Genomic DNA, 24,127 nt, shown 5'->3' on the forward strand with positions numbered 1-24,127 from the left:
TAATGGAAGGGCTATATTAGTTTTCATTTGTGAAATAGCCTGGTCCCATATAGGATTCCATTAAATATACAAGGCAGGGAAAGCAGAAAAAAAAAATCTAGCCCATGAGCAGTGAGCTGGTGCAGAAGAAAGTAGGCAAGGTACCCAGGAAAGAGTGAACCACTCCCAAGACAGCCTGATCATTCTTCTGCAGGGGGTCCAGGGCCAGATACCAACTATATACCTGTGGGGTGAGAGGATGGCCCACAGGTCCACAGCCAGCACCAATAGCTTCATGAACATTTTTTTGTTTGACTTAGGTCACCTATGTGGACCATTGCTGGCATTATGAATGGTCAAGCTGGATGACCTCTTTGTGACAAAACATAAGTTTTGTTATGCCATACCCCAGATGACTTGTTCATCACAACATCTATCAGGTGCAGCTTCACCAGCAAGGGTAATGGAAAGGTGGTGAAACATTTCCCCCCAATAACTGTAAATGTGGCTGTCTCCTTGGCAAGCACTGGCCCTCACTCAGTTTCCTCCAGGGTTCTACTAACCCAGCTGCCGGTCTACCTATTTAGAATACATATTTAGAATGCTTAGATTTAATATTAAGATTCAATTTAATATATATTTATTAGAAATTTATAGAGTATTTTTGTTTGTAAGAAATCCATGAGCTATGGTAAGTAATATGTGGATCATTCACCATTTTAGTCTTCAAGTAGTAAACTCTTTGCAATAGCGGCCAAATGTATATATGTGGGGATTACTATGTGTGTGTCCGTTTGGGAGAAAGGAAGTGAGAGAATTAGAAATTTTTGAGGAGACTGGATGGAAATAGAGGTGGTAACTGGAATAATCTAATTAGATATTGGTTTTCTCAAATCACACTTTTGCACAAAACTACACTTATTTTTTAGGGAATATACATGTCTGTATATATGAGTGATGAGAAAAATATAAGCTGGAGAATTTATAGTGGTAATTAAAATTATAATCTTCAAAGTTAAATATTTTCCAAAGAGATAATTCAATATTTAAAAATGGATAACATTTTTTTAATTTAACAAATTTTGACAGGCAATAGATAATATTCTCTGAAAAATCAGGAATGGTGAAAAAACAATACATGAGCAAATATAAATGTGCAATTACCAATGTTTACTATAGCTGGTTTTATGTGATATTGTGACTTTACCTCTAACACCTAATATCTTTGTTTCCCTAGGTAGTAATTTTTAGAAATAGGCCTTTTTTTTAGGACTCATGAAGATACAAAATGTTTACATAAAAGTTTTATGGTTTTATAGAAGTTTGCTAATATATTTGAATATTAAGGGCATAATTAGAAATATTCTCATGAAAAACTGTAGGCTTGAGTAGGATTTGCAAATTCATTAAATACTCTGAAAGGTTCAGAAAATTAACCAAATAATCACAGAAATGAAGGGATCCTTTTCCTGATGATTACATTCCATAAAGCCCTCTTCACTTCCTTATTCCTGAGGCTGTAGATCAGAGGATTTAACATGGGGATCACTACCGTGTAGAACACGGAAGCCACTTTGTCCTTACCCAGGGTGTAGCTGGAACTAGGTCTCAGGTAAGTATAGATGGCAGATGAATAGAACAGAATTATGGCTGTCAAGTGAGAGACACATGTTGAGAAAGCTTTGTGCCTCCCCTCCCCTGAATGCATGCGAAAGATGGAGAAGAGAATGTAGCAGTAAGAGGTGAGGGTTACCAGCAGAGTCCCGACCATATTCACTCCGGCAAAAGTAGAAATGATGCTCTCATTCAGGCGTGTGTCAGAACAGGAGAGCTTAAAGAGGGGAGGGCTGTCACAGAAGAAGTGCTGAATGACATTGGAACTGCAGAATGGCAGGCTGCTGACATAGCTTGTGTTCACCATGGAGTTCAACAGTCCCGCTGCAAAAGCCCCTGCTGCCATTTTAAGGCAGACGGTCTTGGTCATGACCAAGGGGTACAGTAGAGGGTTGCATATGGCCACATACCGGTCATAGGCCATTAAGCCAAAGAGGATGCATTCAGTTGTGGCCAAGGCGATAAAGAAGTACAGCTGCAGAAAGCAGCCAGCAAAGGAGATGGTTTTCTTCTCCGAGAGTAAATCCACCAGCATCTTTGGAGTGATGTTAGAGGTACAACAAATGTCCACAAAGGACAGGTTAGCCAGGAAGAAATACATGGGTGTGTGGAGTCTGGAATCAGCCATGATTAAGAGGATCATCCCAACATTCCCACAAACTGTCAGTGTGTAAATGACAGAAAAGAGCACAAAGAGGATAATCTGTAGCTCTAGCGTGTCTGCTAATCCCAGCAGGATGAACTCTGTCACCAAAGTGTAATTAGTTTTCATCATGTGTTACACATATAGTTTGCTTAAGTTTGTATAAATGTAGCTATTTCCCACTCCAAAGATTATAGGAAGTAGTATCAATAGAAATGTTAATGAGGTTATTCCCACATGAAAAATAAAATCCATAGGTTGATATAGTATCGTCAGTAGAGTGTCTAAAGAAAGAGGAAAATTAGTGGAGAAATAGAGAAGTATTTAAATTTTGAAGCAATTGACCTTATTAAGCCTGTTATAAGGTCCCTCAGATTGCTGGTCTCTATCCAGGCAGTCCACTTAATGTTTCTTCAAATGCAACAGATGTTTTCTACCCGTCCACATTCACAATGCAAAGGATACACATATTGCTCTTAGTCTCTCCTAGTCCCTTAAAGGTAAGTGCATTTAACACAAATCCATTGTTTATTTCTCAGGACCACTCTCTTTATTCTACAATTCTGAAAGTCATGCATTGCCTCCCAGAAATTTCTTGCATACCTCAAACAACAAAAATAATGCCCATTTTAAATAGCCAATATTTTGGTATCTATTGTATAGTATAGGATGATTTTCTAGAGTTTTAAAATGAACTAAATCATTATTCTTGATACAAACTATACAATCAAATTATTGTCATGTAGTTGCAGACACAGTACCTGTCCACTGCAGTGAATAGCAGCAAGTTTTGTAAGCTTCCTTCCCCCAAGTCTTGTGCAGACTACTATTTTCCTTTCTTTAAGGGTTCTTAGTTTGGAGCTTAAAAAGAAAAAAGAAAAATTTCACTTTGTAAAGGAAATGAAAGGCAGTGAATATTTCAGTTACTTACTAGTAAAAGTGTGAGAATCCGCCTGAGTAACTACATGTTGCTGCACTTTTATTTTGTTTTCCTGGAAGAGAATTGGGTGACCATGGGGACTCTATTATAGTGTTTAATTGTGTAGTCAACCCTCTAATGGCAGAAACTCCCAGGCACAAAATAAAATAAAATATAATCACATGCAGTTATGTGGAATCAAACATTGCATCATGAAGTGGTTCTTGACCTCTGAATCACCTTAAAGACTTTTACCAATGTCAAAAAGAAATTAGCTGTTTACATTGCCTCTCTCTTTGTATTTGTACTACCAAATTCTTATTTTTTTCCCTTACCTGAATATGTGTGTGTGTGTGTGTGTGTGTGTATTTATAATGATTTAGTTTAAATTTCAATTCTTTTCCTGTGTGAGATTAATGACAATGAAGAACTAACTATAGTATTTTTTATACCCTGGTATAGTATTTTAAAAAAAATTATACCCTGATCAAATATGACAATGTATAAGGAAATCAAATTACTTTTTTATTATTTTAAAATTGTGTTAGCTTATTGCAAATATTGTCCTTATCATAAAAGGGGATGATAGGATAATTTTTCAGAGATAAATATGCAGGTAAAACCAGGATGAATAAAACACATTGGGTTTCCATATGCATGGAGAATCTACTGGCAGAGAGAACTTACCATGCAATGAGTTATGTATTACACATTCCCACTTAAATTCTTAATTATCTACACTAGTTTTCCAGAGAGGTATTATTACATATATATTATGTATAATGCATATTTAAAATTTCTGTATTTGAATAACCATTAAAAAACACAGTGCTAAATGCAGGGTAGGTTTAGCATTTTAGACCAAATAAGTTCAGTCTTTCCTCTACTGTGTTGGACCCTAGACTTCATTTTTATGATTTCCACCCAGCCCTCATTGGCGCTAAACTGTGACCTTTCTCACAGCGAAACATACTCCAAGATCTACATTGTCATGAGTTTTGAAGTTTCTCCTCCATTTCTCAGACTCCAACGTCATCTTCTCTTCCTGCAGAATACATTCTTTCTTTCCACTTTTAAGATCCTGGGTTCCTCTTCCCTCTCACAAATCCTGAGCTAACAAAACAACTTGAATTTCTACTTTGTTTCTTGCTTCTCACTAATCCTACATGTTTCCCTTCTTAGTTCAATGAATTCTCTATCCTGACATTGTTAATTTTTCACAGCATACCCAAACAATGAAAGCTCCCTCCTCACTCTTCTCTGCTATTGCTCAGAAATTTAAAGAGGAGGGATCAAGGATCTGGGGCATTTCAGATTCAAATACCATGTTCTACAAGCTGAAAATAAGAACACTCCCCCAAGTCTTCCATCGCTTTGTTTTTCTGGCTCTCTTTTCTCTTTGTTTTTCACCTTTTGGTAGTTATTTCCTCATTTTCCATCTTCTCAAAATGTTTAAAAATTTATATCACCTTACTTGTATATGTTTTCTCTAAGAAGTTATACCTTATGAAAAAAAAAAACTGCAACAAAAAGAGAATTGAATTTTCAGTGACTCAGATAGGTTGGATAAATGCATCAGGAATTCAATCAACATATATTTTGTAGCATAAGTTTTAATTTATTATGATTAAGTACTAGGTGTCATTAATCACAAAATGTGTTAAACACTAAGGATGCTAATGGTAAAGACGAGGAGCCCAGTGACAGAGCTAACAGACGAGTGGTGAAGTCAGACAGATAAGTTATTAGCATAGAATGTGCAGCATCTACAGGGAGAGGGGCATAAGGTGTTCTGGGGACACCAGATGATTTGTTAAGGAAGTGACATTTACTCTGAGATGGGGTAAGGACTTACAGTATCACAGAAACATTTTGTTTCTTTTTCCATTTAAGGAAATAGTGTAAAACACTTTAAAAAAAAATTCTCTCATATTGTTATTTAGACTTGCATTCCAATAGCAAGCTAAATGCTTACATGAAGGAGTGGTTCATAAATATTCCTGTTGGGAAAATTTAACTATTGATAGATTCCAGTACTCGCTGACCAAAGAACTTGAAACTAATTGACTTAAAATGAAAATTAAATATATTTTAGTAATATGTCCTTATTTAAATTGTCAGAACTTAATTTTTCTTGCTTGAAAATATTCACAATAATAATAATATGTGACTCAGGGAATTGTTTTGAGGGATAAGTAATATAACCCATGTTAACTGCCTACTTTAAAGTAGGCAATTTTGTTTCTATTAGGCATTGTTTTCATGATTATTGACATACCAGACTTATTGAATTTATCATTATTATTTTAACTTACCTATTTTTCCCCTCTTCTCAAACTTTTCTCATCTTTTATCCTGCCTTGAAGTAGCCTTTTCTTAATCTAGAAGAGGAGAAAAAGTACAGGAGGGTGTTTTGACAGGGATTCTGAGCTTTAAATTAGCATGCTGCCTGTTTGTACCCATTCAATGCTGTGTGGGTACACAGCAGCAGCAAAACCAAAGGGGAAACCATTGTCATTTCCTGGGTTCTTGCGTTGAGTTTTCTCTCATCTGTGCCGTTTCCTGTCTTTAGAACTCGGAGGAGTAGTCTTTGTTATAGAACTACAAGCAAAATTAAATGAAACTCTAACTCAAATCTTATTTAATACAAGCATCCTCAGAGATAACCTTATTTTTGTCTGAAATTGATCTAGTCTCTCTATTAATAATTAATGGTATTTGAAATTCTAATAGGGGAATGCTAGATCCTCCTTTACCATTTTTTTTTTTTTTTTCTGTTTCAGTGGGAATTAACATAGCTATGGAGAATAGAGAGCGATGATTATTTGGAACTATTTTTTTTTTATTGTCAACCACTTTTTTTTATCATCAACATTTTTTTAATGTATTAACCACCTTCTTAATGACTTCACATGCATTATCTCATTTACTATATTCTGAATGAAATAGGTACTGTTATTATTCACATTTAACATAGAAGCAGAGGTGGAGGGAAGTTAAGTAATGCCCAATATCAAGAAGCTGATGTGTTTCCAAAACTGGTCTGGCTCAGTGGATAGAGCGTCAGTCTGCGGATTGAAAGATCCCAGGTTCGATTCTGGTCAAGGGCATGTACCTTGGTTGCGGGCACATCCCCAGTAGGAGGTGTGCAGGAGGCAGCTGGTCTATGTTTCTCTCTCATCAATGTTTCTAACTGTATCTCTCTCCCTTCCTCTCTGTAAAAAATCAATACTAAAATATATATATATATTTAAAAGAAGAAGAAGAAGAAGAAGAAGAAGAAGAAGAAGAAGAAGAAGAAGAAGCAGCAGCAGCAGCAGCAGCAGCAGCAGCAGCTGGTGTGAACCAGCTGACTTCAAACTCAATAGTGCAATGCCCGGTTCCATGTCCATTCCCCCACCAACATATTCATTGACAAAATGGCATGTAAGTGGATCCACACAGTTCAGACCTGTGTTGTTCAAGTTACGGCTGCATATTGGATCTGTTTCGTTTCATTCAGCTTTTCTTTTTCTTCTTGAGCACCGTCCACGGCAGCTCTGCCTCCCTCAGGCACCCTCTCACCTGGCCAGTGAGTGCCTGCATCTGTGAGGTGCAGCGCTGGTCCAGGGGACAGTGGTTACTGGGAAGCCTCCTGCCCACAGCAGTGGCATCACTGGCCTGACCATCCATCCTATCATTATTGCAGAGTCTATATTTTTAATCAGAATGCAATGGGCTTCATAGAACATTCAATAGGAAATATCATTTTAAATGTAATATCCTCAATAATATTAATAGATTTACAAATATGAAACTTCACCATAGCAAAGTAATGGTATACCCATTTTATATCTCATTTACTACTATAAAAATGAGACTGAGTTGATTACTTATAGTTACAATCTACATTTTTATTTCAGGAGATTTATCTCATAAATTAGTTTGATTGGAAGAAAGTATTTTCTTTGATGACTTAATTTTTCATCTTTCTGTTTCTCTTCTCAGTGTATTAATGAATCTGACATACCCTCAACACAAACTTAGCTAGTACATCTTATTTTATTATGTTTGTTTGTTGAACAACACATCTATAATAATAAAAGTATAATATGCAAACTGACTGAATGGCCAAGCAATAGAATGATCACTGGGACGACTACACTGTGACATGCACTAGTACCAGGCCAACCATGACAGGTGCAATGTGATTGGTCAGGGGGCCCAGCCATCTCCCCATGACTGCCACATAGAGGAAGGCTCAGGCAAGGTGGTCAATCGGTAGGCTCTGCAATTGACCAGGCCACCCTCTGCAAGGCAATTGATTGGGGGGGGGGGGGGCTTCATGATCATTCCAAAGAGGGACGCCTAGGCAGTGACCAGCAGCTTGTGGTGGGTGAGCAGGGCTTCCCTCTACAGGGGAATGATCATGGGGCTCTTGGGCTGGGAGAGGCACAGGCTGGGCTGAGGGACCTCCCACCTCAAGTGCATGGATTTCATGCACCAGGCCTCTTGTGGTAAATATGATTATACAATTTCAGGAGACTGAGGGTTTGGAGCCTAATTCAGTTATTCACACACTTTTCCATCAGGTTGATCTCCTGTTTGCAAAATCTCAAAATCACTTGGACAATATTTATCACCTCTCTCTTCAGTTCTTGAGGCAATCAGTTTTGATAATGGCTGAAATATACCAAGGACTGTGAGATTTAAGGGTGGTATAAAGATATAGGCAATGTTTTCACAATAGGATTTAAATCACAAAAAATTAAGAAAACCGTAAAGATAACTCATTTCAATTTCTCAGCTAGAGCAGTAAATGTTATCTAAAATTAGCAACACATATTCACATTTCTGCTTTCTGATCCATACATTCTTTTTGACATGCATCCCATACATTTTCAATAAAGCTAATCAGACTTATTATTTAAGGAATATATATGTGTGTATATATGTGTAATGAGAAAAATAAAAGCTGGTGCATTTATAGTGGTCAAAACTGTAATCTTGAAATTTAAATATTTTCCAGGATATATTTCAATATTTAAAGCTGGATAACATTTTCAATTTAACAAATTTTGACAGAACATAGATTTTATCTTAGAAATCACAAATGTTGAAAAAAGAATACATGAGGAAAAAAATAAATGTGCAATTACCAATGTTTACTATAGTTAGTTTTATGTGATACTGTGACTTTTGTCTCTTAACACCCAATATAATTGTTTCCCTACATAGTAATTTTTACAAGTAGGCCTTACAAGTAGGACTCATGAAGATACCAAATTGTTACATAAAAGGTTTATGGTTTTATGGAAGTTTGCTAATATACTTGAATATTAAAAGGCATAATTAGAAATAGTCTCATGAAAAACTGTAGGCTAGAATAGGATTTGCCAATTTATTAAATGCTCTGCTAGGTTCAAAAAATTAACCAACAATCACAGAAATAAAGGGATTTTTCCTGGTGATTACATTCCATAAAGCCTTCTTCACTTCCTTATTCCTGAGGCTGTAGATCAGAGGATTCAACATGGGGATCACCACCGTGTAGAACACGGAAGCCACTTTGTCCTGATCCAGGGAGTAGCTGGAGCTAGGTCTCAGATAAGTATAGATACCGGTGGAATAGAACAAAATTATGGCTGTCAGGTGAGAGGCACATGTTGAGAAAGCTTTGTGCCTCCCCTCTCCTGAAGGCATACGAAATATGGAGAAGAGAATGTAGCAGTAAGAGGTGAGGGTGACCAGCAGAGTCCCGATCGTATTCACTCCGGCAAAAGTAGTAGTGATGCTCTCACTCAGGTGTGTGTCAGAACACGAGAGCTTGAAGAGAGGAGGGCTGTCACAGAAGAAGTGGTGGATGACATTGGAACTACAGAAAGGCAAATTGCTTATAAAACTTGTGTGTACCATGGAGTTCAACAGTCCCGCTGACAAAGCCCCTACTGCCATTTTAAGGCAGACTGTCCTGGTCATGACCAAGGGGTACAGTAGAGGGTTGCATATGGCCACATACCGGTCATAGGCCATTAAGCCAAAGAGGATGCATTCAGTTGTGGCCAAGGCGATAAAGAAGTACAGCTGCAGAAAGCAGCCAGCAAAGGAGATGGTTTTCTTCTCTGACAATAAATCCACCAGCATCTTTGGGGTGATGGTGGATGAATAACAAATGTCCACAAAGGACAGGTTAGCCAGGAAGAAATACATGGGTGTGTGGAGTCTGGAATCAGCCCTGATTAAGAGGATCATCCCAACATTTCCACAAACTGTCAGTGTGTAAATGACAGAAAAGAGCACAAGGAGAATGATCTGTAGCTCCAGTGTATCTGCTAATCCCAGCAGGATGAACTCTGTCACCGAAGTATAATTAGTTCTTGTCATGTATTACACATACCATTTACTTAAACTTGTATAGATGTAGATATTTTGCTCTCCAAAAGTTACAGGAATTAGTAGAAATGTTATTGAGCCTATTCACAATCAAAAATAAAATGTTTGGGTTAATATAGTATCGTCAGTAGAGTGTCTAAAGAAAGAGGAAAATTAATGGAGGAACAGAGAAATATTTAAATTATGAAGCGATTGACCTTATTAAGCCGGTTATAAGGTTCCTCAGATTGCTGGTCTCAATCCAGGCACTCCACTTAAGTTTCTTCAAACACAACAGATGTTGTTCTTTACCTGCCCACATTCACAATGCAAAGGATACACATATTGCTGCCTTCGTCTCTCCCAGTCCTTGAAAGGTGTGTGCATTTAACACAAATCCATTGTTTATTTCTTAAGACCACTTTGTTTATGCTACAATTCCAAAATTCATGCATTGCCTCCCAGAAATTTCTTATTTACCTCAAACAACAAAAATAATGCCAACTTTAAATAGCCAATAATTTGGAATCTATTGTATATTATAGGATGATTTTCTGGAGTGTCAAAATGAATGAAATCATTATTCTTGATACAAAGTACACAATCAAATTAATGTCATGTAGTTGCAGACACCGTACCTGTCCACTGCAGTGAATAACAGCAAGAAATTTTGTGAGCTTCCTTCCCCAGTGTCTTACTCATGCAGACCATTATTTTCATTTTTACTAGGGGTTCTTAGTTGGGGCTTATAAAGAAAAAAAGGAAAATTCACTCTCTAAATGAAAAGAAATACAGTTAGTATTTACTAGTAAAAGTGTGAGAATCCATCTGAATAACTACATGTTGCTGCCCTTTTATTTTGTTTTCCTGGAAGAGAATTGGGTGACCATGGGGACTCTATTATAGTGTTTAATTGTGTAGTCAATCCTCTAATGGCAGAAACTCCCAGATGCAAAATAAAATAAAATATAATCACATGCAGTTATGTGGAATCAAGCATTGCATCATGAAGTGGTTCCTAACCTCTGAATCACCTTAAAGCCTTTTACCAATGTCAAAAAGAAATTGGCTGTTTACATTGCCTCTCTCTTTGTATTTTTTGCCTGCTACAAATGGGTTGTAGTCTAAGGTGACCAGATTTTAACACTGGTAAAGCGGGACACCATTGACGGGGGGTTGGGGGGGTTCTTGATTAAAAATTTGGTCTATATGGAGCAACAAAAATTTTCATAGAACGCAAAAATAGTATTGTAATATATATTTTTAAAATTTCAACATAAGTACAATTTACAAATATAATAAATAAATAAAAATATGTATAGTCATAAGTGTCACTTTCAAGGCTGGTGCTAGACTTTTTGCAGCCACTATAAAATATAAATAATATGAGTACTATCTGCTAAATTCAAGAAAATTTATGTATTTATGAAATAAATTACTTACCTAAATTATCTGAATAGCTGATTTGTAATGACATCACTTCTTTAACTAGCTGACTAGCAGGCAGTACGATGTGTATCATTTGAGAGACAGTTACAAAATGTTTTCGTCGTTGCCAATCCAAAAAATGCCATTGTTCATCAAGTCCAAACAATGGTGGTCGAATTCTAACAACTGATCAACAATGCAAACTTTGATAAGCAGTTCTCGACAATCAGTTCTCAACAATTATTTGTTATTATTAAAGTTTAACATTATAAAATTAACAAAAATCATATAAAACTCATATCCTGGCTAAATAACCACATGGCTGCCAAAAACCATATATTCCTTCCCCATTCTCCTGACACTCCCTAGCTTGTAGTGCATTCTTTCCAAAAATCAGGATTTATTTAAAATGCTGCGGGATGCAGGACAAATTGTTAAAAATCAGGACTGATCCGCCAAAAGCTGGGCGTCTGGTCACCTTAGATAGGAGAGAATTACGCTCTAGCAACAAAGGACTTTCCATTGATGCTGACAGCTAGACATCAGTGCTTGTGTGACTTAGCTGACTTCTCTGGGAGCCAACTCATGCACAGGTACACCACAACTAACATTAGACATTATTTCTTTTATTTCCCTTTTGCCTAGAAAAATAGCGAAGAGAATATATCATTAGTTTGGAGTAGTTTTCCAGACAAAGGGAGTGTCACAAACACAGACACACGCAAACTCACACTCACAAACATAGCACATACATTGGGAGGAAGAATAATTATTTAGTAGTGGGCTATGTTCTTTTGGATGCATTTAAAAACACAAAAAGATGGGCAATTTAAGTAGGCATTTTTTTACATTGGCAGTCTTTAAAGTAATGCAGAGATTATGAGCCATCTGATGATGCAATGTTTGGTTCCACATACTTGCTTATGATCTTATTTTATTTTCCTTTGAGACTGAAAGTTTCTGCCTCTGGAGATTTGACTACACAATTAAACAATACAACTTAGTCTCTGTGGTCACCCAATTTTCTTCCAGGAAAACAAAATAAAAGTGGAGCAACATGTATTTTCTCATAAGGTGTCTCAAATTTTTACAAAGAGGTCATTCAAACTTTCACTGCATTCCATCTCATTTAAAAGTGAAAAATTTATTTAAAAACATTTTAATTTTAGCTACAACTGAGAAATGCTGATTAAAAAAAGAGAGATAATGAAAACCATAGACTACACAGGTAAGACAATGGGAAGACAGTGGTAATGATTTGGTGCTGTTATTGACCAAAATGAGCAGGTAGCATGTGATACCATAAGGCATTATTTTGATAACATACATTGTAAGTAGAATAATAATTTGAGAAAACATCACAAAATCAGTCTTTAGGATTGAAGGATGTCAAAAATTGTCTATTTAAAAAGGTCACTATTTTTCTGCTTGGAATACAGGAGAGCTACTTTTTGGAGGCAATGAATGAATTTGGGAGTTGGAGAATAAACAGAGTGATAATGAGAGGGAAAATGTATTTGAGCTAAGACTACATACTGGTTTAGAAATTGGAATTACACTTTAACAAGAATATCTGTATCCTTCACATTTTGGATATGGGATGATAGGAAAAAATAGAATACCAAATGTTGGTTGCATTTATTTGAGAGGCCTGCAACACAGGTTCAATTCAGACAATTGATTAATAAATTCAAAGGCTTGTCCATTTGTCTTCTAATTTTCTCTAACTTCAGTTACTCTACTTTCTATGTTATGTATCCTAGGTTTTTTTTTTCCTTTTGTGTAAATGTCCTCACTAAAATTTTCACTGTACTTGTAAGCTTTTTAAAACTGAGACATTCAACCCTGCCGGGATGGCTCAGTGGTTGAGCATCAACCTATGAACCAGGAGGTCATGATTTGATTCCCAGTCAGGGCACTTCCCCAGTTACAGACTCAGTCTATAGAAGGGGTCATGCAGGAGGTAGCCATTCAATGTTTCTCTCTCATCATTGATGTTTCTATCTCTCTAGCCCTCTATCTTCTCTAAAATCAATAAAAATATTTTAAAAAAAGATGGAAAAGAAGATAAACTTAAGCAAACTGTATGTGTAAGACATGATGAAAACTAATTACACTTTGGTGACAGAGTTCATCCTGCTGGGATTAGCAGACACTCAGGAGCTACAGATTATCCTCTTTGTGCTCTTTTCTGTCATTTACACACTGACAGTTTGTGGGAATGTTGGGATGATCCTCTTAATCATGGCTGATTCCAGACTCCACACACCCATGTATTTCTTCCTGGCTAATCTGTCCTTTGTGGATGTTTGTTACTCGTCCACCATCACCCCAAAGATGCTGGTGGATTTACTGTCAGAGAAGAAAACCATCTCCTTTGCTGGCTGCTTTCTGCAGCTGTACTTCTTTCTTGTCTCAGCCACAACTGAATGCATCCTCTTTGGCTTAATGGCCTATGACCGCTATGTGGCCATATGCAACCCTCTACTGTACCCCTTGGTCATGACCAGGACAGTCTGTCTTAAAATGGCAGCAGGAGCTTTGTCAGCAGGACTGCTGAACTCAATGGTGCACACAAGTTATATAAGCAATTTGCCTTTCTGCAGTTCCAATGTCATCCACCACTTCTTCTGTGACTGCCCTCCTCTCTTCAAGCTCTCGTGTTCTGACACTCACCTGAGTGAAACCATCATTTCCACTTTTGCTGGAGTTAATATGGTTGGGACTTTGCTGGTCATCCTTACCTCCTATTCCTACATTCTCTATTCCATCTTTCGCATGCATTCAGGGGAGGGGAGGCACAAAGCTTTCTCAACATGTGTCTCTCACCTGACAGCCATATTTCTGTTCTATTCATCCGCCATCTATACTTATCTGAGACCTAGTTCCAGCTACTCCCTGGGTCAGGACAAAGTGGCTTCCGTGTTCTACACGGTGGTGATCCCCATGTTGAACCCTCTGATCTACAGCCTCAGGAATAAGGAAGTGAAGAAGGCTTTATGGAATGTAATCACCAGAAAAAGGATCCCTCATTGCAGTGATTGTTTGGTTAGTTTTCTGAACCTAGCAGAGTATTTAAGGAACTTGCAAATCCTATTCAAGCTTACAGTTTTTTATAAGAATATTTCTAAGTAATCATGTTTCATTACACTGCATCAAATGTATTGTATAAGAAAAGTTACCTTAATTTACCTAAGCATAATGTAAATTACCAAACTTATGTAAGACCTTCATCTAAACCATCTTGTATCCTCTCTGGATGCTGAAAAATAAGGCCTGTTTGTAATAAAAATCTTGCAAAGAAAGGTATAGACTACTTAGAAACAAAAGTCATAATATCACATGAAACTAGCCATACAAAAAATATATATATTTATTCATAAACTACTTCCCTGTGCATTATTATTTGTCATTTATTATTTGCAAAGACTGTTATATAGGACATATAACTTTTTAATTTAAAATATTTTAATATAATATATTAAATTATCTCCTCATAGGATCCTCAAATAAAATTTTAGAAGTTCAATTTAAAGCATGCTATCAAGAGACTGCTGCCTGATTAGTATGCACCAATTACAACTTTTCTGTATCCTTCCCTTCTTAAAAAAGCCCAACCCTTCTCTTTCCTTCTCTCTCATGGGACTGACACAGACACACAAAGCCACATACACAAGGTTCAACTACAGCAAAGCATATAATTAGTGGATGGTTCCAAAGAGAAGGCTCAGTGTTCAATGGCTGAATGAGATATATATTCTTCACAAAAGGCTAACAAATTTTCTGCTCACAGAAAATCCTATTGGCTGCCAATAAAATAATTTTAATTTTAATATTAAAGTCAAGCAGATTAAAAGGTACAAACTCCAGTTATAAAAGAACAAGTAATGGGGTTGTAATGTAAAGCATGATGACTATAGTTAATATGATTATACTGCATATTTAAAAGTTGCAAAGACAGTAGATCTTAAAACTCTCCACCATGAGGAAAATTTTGTAAATATGTATAATGATAGATGATAAGCTATACTTATTGTGGTGATCATTTCACAGTCTATACATATATTGATTTATTATTATTTACACTGATACTAATATAATCTTATATGTGTTAATTATTCCTCAAGAACAAAAATTTTAAAAAAGTGAAACATTATTAACATGAAGGTAGCAGGGAGTTGGTATACAACTCTGGAGGAAAGTGAGTGGGGATCAAGGCTTGCTAAAAAGAGAAGGCCACAGTTATGAAGGAAAATTCCTCAAGACCCATCTCTTGCCCTTGTCTTTGAAGTGGCACCTGATTGGAGAGATGATGGCCGATGTGGCATAGAAAGCTTCATGTCCTGTCGCTAACAGGTTACCCTGCTCATACATACAATGCACTCAGTGGTCCATGCAGTTGATCTTGGCCAGATGGATGTTCATAAAGGAATCAGTGTTGTCTGTGCTTCCAGGGGCCATGTTCTCACCCCACATTGGTTACTGGCCCTGGAGGCCTGCAGCAGAATGACCAGGTAGTTCTCAAAGGTGGTTCATTCTTTCACTGTGTAGATCCCATATTTTATTCTGCATCACCTTGCTGCTTTTTGGCTGGATTCTTTCCACATTTTTTTTTTTGTCACATCATATTTGGAACCAAGACATTTCACCAGTAAATACTAATATTATATTCCTTCCATTGAATGTATTCATTTTCAATGAAATAAAATTTGGACAATAGAATCCAGATATTCTGAGACTTGGATTTTCAAACATATCATATTTCAGACATACCATGTTCTCTGCCTGCTCCCCAGTACAGCCCTCCTACATGTAATTAATCTCATTTACAAAATCTACAAACATTTCCTACTTTGGGGATTATTATCACTTAAAGATGATAGAATTTTATTTTAAATTCCTTGAATATGTGCTTCTTATGTAAATTTTAAGTATTTCTTCATTCCATTTATTTAATTATGTAAATTTAGATTATTTATTTAATATTTTTAAAATTATATTTTCTTACTTGTTCAATGTATTTATATGGAATACATTCCAAATGTTTTTATTTAATTTAAAAATGAAACTTGTACTGTAATAATATTAAGACTTGTAGTTATTATATTGAATGCTATTTTATGTTCTTTCTTTCTTTAGAACCTGAGAATATTTATTAAACCTTTCCTTATGAATGTACATTGTGTTGTCCTTTGCTATGATATCTCTATTGCTTTCAAGTTTTTTTTAATTTTACAGTCTTTTATTTCACTTGAATGTTCAAAGATACCACATTCCCTAAATATACAGATATCAATCAATGTTTTGTTTTATTGTTTTCAAACAATTATCAAGATTAGATAACAAATTTTTAATTTTCGTTTTTGAGTATTTTAAATTTAAGGTGTTTTTTCTATTGTGGAAAAAGTGTTATTAGACAAGTAGTCATGTTTGCATGTGACAAACAGCAGTACTGTTTTTAACAGAAACACAGTATCAGTAGCAATTATCGGGTGAAAAGAAATTGTAGTTTTTTAGACCCACTGTCAGGTTATAACTTCTGCTCCCTGACAACATGGCCGCCAGGAGGGCTTCACCTTATAATTTCAAGCAATGTGATTGTCAGGGTGGAGCTCTCCGGCATAGAGATGGCTGCGGTACCCTCACTATAGCAATGGGCCGGGCAGAGGGAGGCACCAGGCAGCCAGCAGTCCCAATTTACTACTAGCAGCAGTTTTCCTTGGTGGCTTTTGTCTGTGTCCAGGTTTTCTCTATCACACCAATCACACCATCACCCCCAACCCAGCCACATGTCCCTCAGATCTGCATACCCTTCAGCCTTGGCTGTGAGCTGCACTCTGGACTGTGATACAGAATTTTTGGACTAGAACCAGGATTCTTTGTTCGCTGGAATAGAAGAATGAATCCATGGACAGAGAGTCATATAGCAAAGGTGGAGATTTATTGAGGAACTAGTACAGACCCCCACATGGGGAGAGAGAAAGAGTCCCACAGAATGGACTCCCAAGTGGGGGTGGGAGGAAGGGTCCCACTGAGTTCCTTTTCCCTATGGCTTATAAAGGCTGCAGATCCTGGTGTCTTTATATCCCCTCTGATTGGTCACTAGTCCTTAGACTGGTTACTATAGTAACTCTGGGTTCAAAGGTGGATCCTCACCTGGGACATGTGAGGTTTTCCCCATCTCCTTCCTTATTGTTTTCCTATTCCCTTTGGGCTTTCTTCTTCTCCTTCTGAATAATGGGCGTCCTTCTCTTTATTCTGTAAATATAGACCTTTTGTTGTTCCCAGTTCCCTCATTCTATGGAAATATATGTGTTGCAGCTTTCCAGCTCCCCCATTCTATGGAAATATACCTTCTGCTGCTCTGCAGACTGGTGCTTTCCTCCATGGTCCCCTTAATTTTCAACATTTCTAAAATTTCCTAAACCTGCCTTATTTTACCCCTAAAATTCCTATTTAACTCTGAGTCAAGCCCTAAGTCCCCGAGAAGGGCTCCAGGTTGCTGGCCCTTACAAGCCCAAGATGCCGGATCCTGTCTGTGCAGGCTGCTGAAGCTGTGCAGGGCACAAGGAAACGGGCCCAGGCCTAGGGGTTTGGACAAGGACTGGCAATGCCAAGAGGTGCCGCAGGACCGAAATAAAAAAAATGAACCAGGAGAGAAAGAGAGGCAAATGAGTGATAAAATCCCCAGTTTAGGAGACAAGGTTTTAACTCACCATAATCCAGTCCGGGTGTTTTCTCTTCCCTTTGCAGACCAGATGTGGGCTGAACAGCAGGTTGATAGGAGAGTAGCAGTGAAGTAATGCTTTTCAGGTTTCAATCCTCCTGGCTTCTTGTTCCATCTGGGTTGCCATATGTTACAGGATAGAAGAGGGGTTCATCTCCCCTTGTTGCTTGTAGAAGTGGGGTTCTTGGTACTGTTGGAATAAGCATTTCTAAAGGCCTCCACGGGAGGATGAAATTTAGTGGAAAGCTTTATTTCCGTGGAATTATACTACTAGGTTTCCAAAGCATTTCCCTTGGTCCAGTCATAAAAGAAATATAGCCAGGGCTTCAGTAAAGCTAAACTCAGAGTCAGTGTCTAGAGTTTCCTTTCCATGTTGGAGCTGGGTACAGTCCAGCATCAAGATAGCTTAATTTTTGTTTCACTGCTATAATCCATTAGTCCATTACATGGGGTCCAGAGGGCCACATGGTTATGGAGGAAAAACAGGAAGGAGCAAAATAAGAGTCCCAGGAGCCAAGAGGAACCAAGTGTAGGGAACGAGAGCAAATTTTTTCTTCTTTTTTTTTTTTTAAAAAAAAAATTATTTTATTGATTTCAGAGAGGAAAGAAAAGAGATAGAGGGATGGAAACATCAATGATGAGAGAAAAATCATTGATTGACTGCCTCCTGTACTCCCCCTACTGGGGATTGAGCCCACGATCCATAGTGGGAATCAAACTGTGACCTCTTGGTTCATAAGTCAACACTCAACCAATGAGCCACACCACCCGGGCAAAAGAGAGCACATTTCTTTGTTTAGGTGATTATGTATTCCCAAATCTTCTCGCACTTGCAGCAGCCATGCCCACTCTGGCCAATGATCTCTATTCCCATTTATAATTAACAGGCAAGTATCTTTCCTATGTCACCTTAACTTTACCTGGGATGTGTCTATCTTTTCTTTCCTTCCTCCCCCTCCCCCAGCGTTTTGCAGGGAATAATAGGCTGGTGATTTCCTGGGTGGTGAAATGTGGCTGATTTCTGGTGAAGTTGCCCAAATGACATGTTTATAATATCTGTCTTTTTTTTGCTCCTATTCTATTACATATGACTAGCTAATTACAATGGTATCAATTTATGTTCTAAAAATTTCATTAGCTAATTAAAAAGAAGAAAAATATAAACAAGTAACTGAAAATGATAAATTCTGGCATTAACATGTCCTATTAATACAATTGAGTAGGTTTATATAATCTAGCATTTCATTCTACCTTTCATGTTGTAGTCTTTTAAAAATATTTAAATTATATAGTATACAACATTCCTGCCTAATATTTTCAAGATATGTGGAAATGATAATCAGCAAAAGAAGAAGTATCATTATCAAGTAAATCAAGATTAACAAAGATATTTGTGCTTTCTAACCTCATTTTACAAAGAGTTTCTTTTGGTAATGAACCATCCATCTTATATAAAAACTGCTGTTTGAAATGTTAACCCTACTATTTGGCTTCTGTAAATGCTTGCTTGCTTAAATAATAAGGAAAATAAGACTACTCTCATTTCAGAGAGGCCATTAAACCTTCACTGAATGAAGTTATCATTGCTGGCACCAGACCAGGCCTTTGGTTGAGGTCTAAAAGCCCCAGCACATAGGGCTCTTTAAGAACTTGCGAAGGGAGCTGAAAACCCCCCAATTTTGGGAGACAAAGAAGGTAAAAACATATAAATAGGGAAATTTCCTCCATGTTGGGGTCCAGAATTTGAGAGACATTTTCCTCTGGGTCCATGCATAATAATAATAAAAAATGTAACTCCATCTGTCTAAGCATTGCTTGGTTCTTCTGCTAGAGAGTAAGAATGTTGGAGCATGCTTCCAAAGAGGCCGTGGACTATGCCCCAGATAGAGTTATCAGTGCTGACACCAGGCCAGGCCTTGAGATATGGTCTCATGGCCCCTTCCCAGCACATAGGCCTCCTTTCAAGGGCAGAGCAGGACTGACTATGTTTTGTACTGTACCCTCCATCTTATATAACTATGTCTCTGACATAACCCCTTTCCAAGAAAAACCATAAAATGTATGAATTACCCAACCCACTCTTAAATCAGCCAATAGAAATACAGAAGAAAGTAACCCAACGTAACCAGACCCTGTCCCTCACCCCACCAATCACAACCAGCCAACTCAGTGGTCTGAGCATCACCCCACCACCCAACCCTAAACCCTATAAAAAGTACACTTTCAAAGCTCGGGGCTCTTTGCATCCTGCTGCTGCATCAGTAGAGGCAGGGAGACCAGGCTTGAGTTTGAATAAAGGCTCTTTTGCTTTTGCATTGGACTTGGCTCCCTGGTGGTCCTTGGGGATCTTGAAATCTGGGCATAACACTTCTCCAGTTTTATGTAACAGTAATAGTGGAGTAAGTGCAATGTGAAATTTAGAAGTTACCCAGTGTGTCATAACTGTAAAGTCCCTTTGTTCAATATCACTACAGTTCAAAGAGACTATAATTGTCCGAACACTACATTTAATCTCTTATGAATTTTCTATGAAAGTTAATATCTGCATTACCTCGTGAGATAATCAAAGGAAAACTTTGCGCAGATGTCAATCAGGGAATAATTTTTAATAGTATGATGATGAGATTCTGACATCTAGTTTTTATTGAATTTATTGGGTGACATTGATTAATACAATTAGATAGGTTTAGGTGTACAATTCTATAAAATATCATCTGTGTTTTGTAATATATGTTCACTACCCCAGGTTAAGTCCCCTTTCACCATCATTTATCCCCACTTTACCTTATTCTATATTGCCCACCAATTCCCTGAAGTTTATTTCATGATGTTACAGATTTTTCTTTAGAAGCACAGCATCACAAACTGCTGTGATGTTTGGAAGATTGGATTACTAGAAAACATAAGGTAAAATGTGTGTGTGCATATAGTATATGTGTATATATATGAATTATATTTACGAATATGTGTACATATTATACATTTAAAATATTCTAAGTAATTGAGAAAATAAAATTAGACAGAAAAATTAGGTAGATAGACATTAATGCTTTTGTTGAAGACTGTGCTCAGGTCAATTATTGCACTTCCTAAGAATTTGTCCATTGGAAAGTCATTTTTAAAAAAAATCTTTATTGTTACAAGTATTACATATGTCTCCCCTTTTCTTCCATTGACTTCTTCCAGCCTAGCCCTGCCCCCACAGCAGGCCTTCACTCCCCTATTGTCTATGTCCATGGGTTATGCCAATATGCATACAAATTCATGCTTGATGGAAGTCATTTAATAGCTTGAAGTCATTTGCAAAATGTGTACAATAATAATGCCTCCCTCAAAGACTGTTGTGAAAATTAGTTAAGAATTTAAATGGAAGAGTGTAATATAGAACTCAAAGCATTGTAAGTTCTTTCTGCCAACAGACTCTCCATGCATATAGACACACAGTGTGCTTTATTCATCCTGATTCTACTTCTGTATTTAGGTCTAGAAAAATCTGTGCTATCATCCTCTTCTAGGATTAGAATCACAGACAACAATTATAATAAATCAACACAATTCAGAAATCATAAAAAAAATCTCATTTTCTTAGTCATTGTCCTATTTGATTAGGTTATATTAAAAACACACACATACCCACACACAATGTATTTCATTAGTTCCTCCTCCATATTAATTTCACTCAAAGGCAGAGTTGGACCGAAGTTTCAACTGACTCAGACAAAGGAAGGGACCATCCCTCCCACAGACACACACTGGAGTAAAGGGAAGAATAATAATTTGGTAGTTGACTATGGCAATTTTAAATTGGCTAAAAATATAAAGAGAGATGCAATGTAAATAGCCAGTTATTATTATTATTTTTCACTTTGGCAAAAGACTTAAGGAAAAAGAAAGATCAAGAATCACTTCATGATTCAATGTTTGATTCCATGTTACTGCATATAATTATAGTTCATTATCTTTTGAGAAAAAAGTTTCTGCCTTTAGAGGATGAACTTCACAATTAAACCCTATAATAAATTCCCTATGGTCACCCAATTCTCTTCCAGGAAAACAAGATAAAAGTGCCGCAACATGTATTCATTCAGAAGGACTCTAACATTTTTACCAAAAGGTAATTCAAATATTGACCACATTTCATTTACAAGGTGTTCTTTTTCTTTTTCACGAGACTAGCTCCAACTTACAACCCCTAATAAAGAAAGAAAATAATAGTCTCTAGGAGAAAGACACTGGGGAAAGAAGCTCATGAGGATTTGATGCTGTTATTCACTATGGTGGACAGGTACTATGTATGCAACTACATGAAATTAATGATAGTGTACTTTGCATAGCCAGCAATCATTTGGTTCATTTTTGCAACACTGCCAAATCATTCTGTAAGATTCAATTGATGTCAAGATATTGGTTATTTGAAATGTCACCATTTTTTATGCTTGGGGTACACAAGAAATTTCTGGGAAGTAATGCATGAATTTTGAAGTTGAGAAAAAAAATGGATTTGTGTTAATTGCATAAATACACATTTCAGAGACTGGAAGAGACTAAGGCAGGAAGACTGGTATCTTTTGTACTTTGTATGTGGGCTGGTAGAGAACAACATCTGATGCATTTGAAGAAACTTAGTGGAGGATATAAATTGAGACCACCTATTTGAAATTTAATAAAGTCAATTGCTTCATATATTCAAATGTTTCTCCATTTCTACACTAATTTTTCTCATTCTTCAGTATCTCTATTAACTATGCTATATTAGACAAGGATGTGTTTTTTTTTCCCCATGTGTGAATAATGTCATTAACATTTCCACTATTTCCTATAACCTTTTGATAGAAAAATATCTACACCTGATATAAGTTAAGCAAACTATATTTCTTATAAATGACCAAAACAAATTATACTTTGGTGACGGAGTTCATCCTGCTGGGATTAACAAACACCTTGGAGCTACAGATTATCTTCTTTTTGCTCTTTTTTGTTGTTTACACACTGACAGTTTGTGGGAATGTTGGGTTGATCCTCTTAATCAAGACTGATTCTAGACTCCACACACCCATGTATTTCTTCCTGGCTAATCTGTCCTTTGTGGACGTTTGTTGTACCTCTAACACCACCCCAAAGATGCTGGTGGATTTATTGTCAGAGAAGAAAACCATCTCCTTTGCTGGCTGCTTTCTGCAGCTGTACTTCTTTATCGCCTTGGCCACAACTGAATGCATCCTCTTTGGCTTAATGGCCTATGACCGCTATGTGGCCATATGCAACCCTCTAGTGTACCCCTTGGTCATGACCAGGACAGTCTGCCTTAAAATGGCAGTGGGGGCTTTTGCTGCAGGACTGTTGAATTCCATGGTGAACACAAGTTATGTCAGCAGCCTGCCATTCTGCAGTTCCAATGTCATCCAGCACTTCTTCTGTGACAGCCCTCCTCTCTTCAAGCTCTCGTGTTCTGACACACGCCTGAACGAAAGCATCTTTTCCACTTTTGCTGGAGTGAATCTGGTGGGGGTTTTGCTGATCATCCTTACCTCTTACTGCTACATTCTTTTCTCCATCTTTCGTATGCATTCAGGGGAGGGGAGGCACAAAGCTTTCTCAACGTGTGCTTCACACCTAACAGCTATATTTCTCTTCTATTCTACCTCCATCTATACTTATCTGAGACCTACATCCAGCTACTCCCTGGGTCAGGACAAAGTGGTCTCTGTTTTCTACACTGCAGTGATCCCCATGTTGAATCCTCTAGTCTACAGTTTCAGGAATAAGGATGTAAAGAAGGCTTTTTATAATGTGCTTACCAGGAAAAGGATTCCTGTATTTCTGTGATTGTCCAGTGAGTTTATCAAATCTGCAGAGTATTTAATAAATTTTCAAAGCCTGTTCAAGCCTACAGTTTCTCATTAGAATATTTTCCAAGTAATTATGTTCTGGATTATTCATGTAACTTGTTTAAAATCATGAAACTTTCATTTAACCATTTTGTATCTTCACAACCAACCTAAAAATAAGGTTTATTTGTAATAAAACTTATCTAGAGAAAGGAAGGTATTGAGAATTTAGAAATAAGTCACAATTAACATAAAAATAGCCAGAGATATTCTAAATATTTTTCTTTTACTAAAAAATTAAAGTGTTAAATACTGAGATTTTAATTATTATATTGAGTGTGATCCTACCATTCTTTACTTATTTACATCTGAGACTATGTATTAAACCCTCTGTTATGAATGTAAATTGTGTTGCCTTTTGCTATATTATCTCTATTGCTTTCTGGTTTTCTAATTTTCCAGTCTTTTATTTCACTTGAATGTTGAATGTTACCACATTCCCTAAATATACAGATATCAATCAATATTTTGCTTTACTCAATGTTTCTTGAGTAATTAATTTATTGTAATTAATAAAAAGAAGTTTGAAATATATGCCTTTGGGATTTATTATGGTCAATATTTTCATTAGTGATTAT

At 36.9% G+C, this 24,127-nt stretch overlaps 4 protein-coding genes across 4 annotated transcripts; 2 read left to right on the forward strand and 2 right to left on the reverse strand.

The window, feature by feature from the left end:
* Nucleotides 1–1,423: 1,423 nt before the first annotated feature.
* Nucleotides 1,424–2,368, reverse strand: LOC118712622 (olfactory receptor 5F1). The gene has a single exon (XM_036426549.1). The coding sequence runs from the start codon at nt 2,366–2,368 to the stop codon at nt 1,424–1,426; it is 945 nt and encodes a 314-aa protein (XP_036282442.1).
* Nucleotides 2,369–8,564: 6,196 nt separating this feature from the next.
* On the reverse strand, nt 8,565–9,518 carry LOC118713092 (olfactory receptor 5F1). The gene has a single exon (XM_036427455.1). The coding sequence runs from the start codon at nt 9,516–9,518 to the stop codon at nt 8,565–8,567; it is 954 nt and encodes a 317-aa protein (XP_036283348.1).
* Nucleotides 9,519–13,031: 3,513 nt separating this feature from the next.
* LOC118713093 (olfactory receptor 5F1) lies at nt 13,032–14,069 on the forward strand. The gene has a single exon (XM_036427456.1). It carries the CDS (start codon nt 13,032–13,034, stop codon nt 14,067–14,069), a length of 1,038 nt encoding a protein of 345 aa, XP_036283349.1.
* An 8,473-nt stretch (nt 14,070–22,542) lies between these two features.
* On the forward strand, nt 22,543–23,487 carry LOC118712623 (olfactory receptor 5F1). The gene has a single exon (XM_036426550.1). The coding sequence runs from the start codon at nt 22,543–22,545 to the stop codon at nt 23,485–23,487; it is 945 nt and encodes a 314-aa protein (XP_036282443.1).
* Nucleotides 23,488–24,127: the final 640 nt, after the last annotated feature.

This window comes from Pipistrellus kuhlii, unplaced genomic scaffold (assembly GCF_014108245.1).
Source record: "Pipistrellus kuhlii isolate mPipKuh1 unplaced genomic scaffold, mPipKuh1.p scaffold_m20_p_9, whole genome shotgun sequence".
NCBI classification, from domain to species: domain Eukaryota; kingdom Metazoa; phylum Chordata; class Mammalia; order Chiroptera; family Vespertilionidae; genus Pipistrellus; species Pipistrellus kuhlii.